This window comes from Myotis brandtii, unplaced genomic scaffold (genome assembly GCF_000412655.1).
Source record: "Myotis brandtii unplaced genomic scaffold, ASM41265v1 scaffold19, whole genome shotgun sequence".
Classification (NCBI taxonomy): domain Eukaryota; kingdom Metazoa; phylum Chordata; class Mammalia; order Chiroptera; family Vespertilionidae; genus Myotis; species Myotis brandtii.
This window is the reverse complement of record NW_005357075.1, coordinates 1,078,810-1,081,225: the sequence shown is the minus strand read 5'-3', so window position 1 is coordinate 1,081,225 and position 2,416 is coordinate 1,078,810. Positions and strand designations below refer to the sequence as shown.

General features: G+C 64.4%; 1 protein-coding gene across 2 annotated transcripts in view; it reads left to right on the top strand.

Annotated features, from left to right (window-relative positions):
• The first annotated feature begins 1,046 nt into the window (after nucleotides 1–1,046).
• PDLIM2 (PDZ and LIM domain 2 (mystique)) overlaps nucleotides 1,047–2,416 on the top strand; it is a 10,912-nt gene continuing 9,542 nt past the window's right edge. The window contains exons 1-2 of one of the 2 annotated variants that reach the window (XM_005864594.2): nucleotides 1,047–1,210; nucleotides 1,887–2,038. In XM_005864594.2, the coding sequence (XP_005864656.1) occupies nucleotides 1,118–1,210; nucleotides 1,887–2,038 (245 nt within the window). In that variant the 5' untranslated portion in view covers nucleotides 1,047–1,117. The remainder of the gene's footprint in view (nucleotides 1,211–1,886; nucleotides 2,039–2,416) is intronic. The other variant, XM_005864595.2, reaches the window with a different exon arrangement.

Here is a 2,416-nt window from a genome sequence, read left to right as displayed (position 1 = left end):
CTGGCGCGGAGTCCACTGGCCGGCTCAAAGGTCCGGGAACCAGGGCGTGCTAGCGGCCTGCGCCGGCCAGGGTCCTGGGGAGGGACCGAAGCTCAGCCTGGGCAAAGAGGAAGCCACAGGGCCAGGAAGAGGGCAGGCTGCCCAATGGCCAGGGCGCGAGCCCCACGGGCCCCTTAACGCGGGGAGGTGGCCCCAGTGCCCTTGGAGAGATGTGGGCAGCTCTTGCAGTCTCCGGGCCTCCCCAGGGGCAGCTCCAGGGTGGGTGCTGGGCAGGGTGGTGCCCCAGTCGGGCACTGCAGCTTTCTGCCTGGGTTGGCTCCTGACTCCAGACCTACAGGCTCCGGAAATCCTACAAGGGCCCGGTCTGCAAGGACACGCCCTTGCCCAGCGGAGGGGGCAGTGGATGGGAAGCCTGCGGCCCTAGCTCACAGGCAGCATCTGTCCGCTCACCCTGCTGGCCAGCACCAGGGCGTGGCTGTGCCCAGCTTGGCGGATGAGTTTATCCTTCTTTGGGGCTGTTCAGAGGGCATCAGGCCCCTGGGGGGTGGGAAGCCCAGGCTTGCCTAGCCGGACCACATCGCTGAGGGCCCGCAGGTGGCCCGAGGCTGCTCTGAAGACCTTGCCTCACCTGGAACACGCTGGTGGTACCACCCGCTTCCTTGCTGTCACCCTGTTCCCACAGCACTGCCCTCCCCCAGAGCGGGAGGAAGTACCTTGTGCTGTGGGTTTTGGGGACCGGAAGCAAGCACTAGTGGGGCTTAGCCCGGGTGTGGAGGAGGGGAGAGGAGGAAATGCCGACATCGCCTACCACCTGCTGGCCCCTGCCCGCCAGTTCCCCAGCAAACCCCTCTCTGGCACCCTGACGCCTGGCCCCAGGGAGCTGCTCTGCTGAGCACAGTGAAGGGGAACTGGAGTCTTGGCTTCCCAGGGTGGGGAGAAGTGCAACTGGAGGGTGAGGGAGGGAGTTGGTCATTTCCTCCACCCCTCAGTCCCGGGCCCCTGGCGGGCTGCTCCTGGGCCTGTCATCTCCTCTCCTCCCTTTTGCCTCTCTCCTCCCCCCACATACTGTCCTTGGGGGGCGGGATCAGGCTCCACCTCTCCATCCTCTTCCTCAGGCATGGCGCTGACTGTGGACGTCATGGGGCCAGCGCCCTGGGGCTTCCGCATCACTGGGGGCAGGGATTTCCACACGCCCATCATGGTGACCAAGGTAAGGGCCGGCTCCGGGAGAGCAAGAGGCATCCCCATAGTTAGGGTTGGCTCTGTTTACCTGGTCCCCACAGACACCTTTCCTTTTTTGTTCTGGAACCAGAGGTCTGCTTCTGGGAGTGATGGTCCAGGGAGGGCTGGGACCCTGTTGCCACCGGGATGTGGTCGCCAGGTCAGGAGCAGGCTTCTGGGTAGTGAAAGGGAGCTGGGCCAAGGGACCTGCTGGTTGCCAACCCCATACCTGCTGGTAGCCCTTTCAGGTGGTTATGAGAACAGGAGCCCCTCAGTTCTTGGCAGTTTCACCTTGACCCAGGCTGGGCCGGGCAGCATTCACACAGGGGGCCGGTGTGCGGGCGGGCAGTCACCAGCACGTCGCCGTTTGCACTGGCAGGGCTCTGTCTGGGAGTATCTCCAAGCACAGTTCCTGAAATTCCGTCATCACATACTCTTTGGAGAGAGGGGCTGCCACTCCAGCTTCGAGGGCACTAGCTGATTAGCTGGGCAGATACCGAAGGGCAGGGAGAGAGGTAGTAAAGGGGGACACGGGCCAGCCTGGTTCAAACCAACTTCTGTGTTTCTTGGGCAGGACAGAGGGAATCTCCCCCCCCCACCCTCCCTGCCTGTCACCACTGTCTGAGCCGGGGTACCTCAGACTGCCTGCACCTCATCCCCTACAGGTAACGGAGCGGGGCAAGGCCCAGGCTGCTGACCTCCGGCCTGGTGACATCATCGTGGCCATCAATGGGGAGGATGCCCACGGCATGCTCCACGCGGAGGCCCAGAGCAAGATCCGCCAGAGCCCCTCGCCCCTGCGGCTGCAGCTGGACCGGTAGGCTCTCCGCATCTGCTGGGCCCACCAGCATTCCTCTCCCCTCGGCCAGCACAGGGCTGGGGCCGCCCTCCCCCACCTGCCTTTTCAGCTCATCCTGAGAAGGTCCCAGGCTCCTGGCCTGCAGGCCTTCAGCTGGGTGGGCCTAGGGGTGTCCCTGTGCCTGGCTGGGCATGTAGCCACAGGTAGGGCAGGCTGGCATCAGCCACCTGGATGCCCGGGTTTGACTGGTTCCCAAGTGTGCGGGCTACAGGGCGTGGGCATGAAGTGGGTTGAAGAGGGAAAGGTGTGCCTTAGGCTGGGTCTCCAGGGCCTCTGCCTCCAAGAGGGCATGACCTTTGTTCAGGTAGGGCTGCGGGGAGGGAGGTGAGGAGTTTG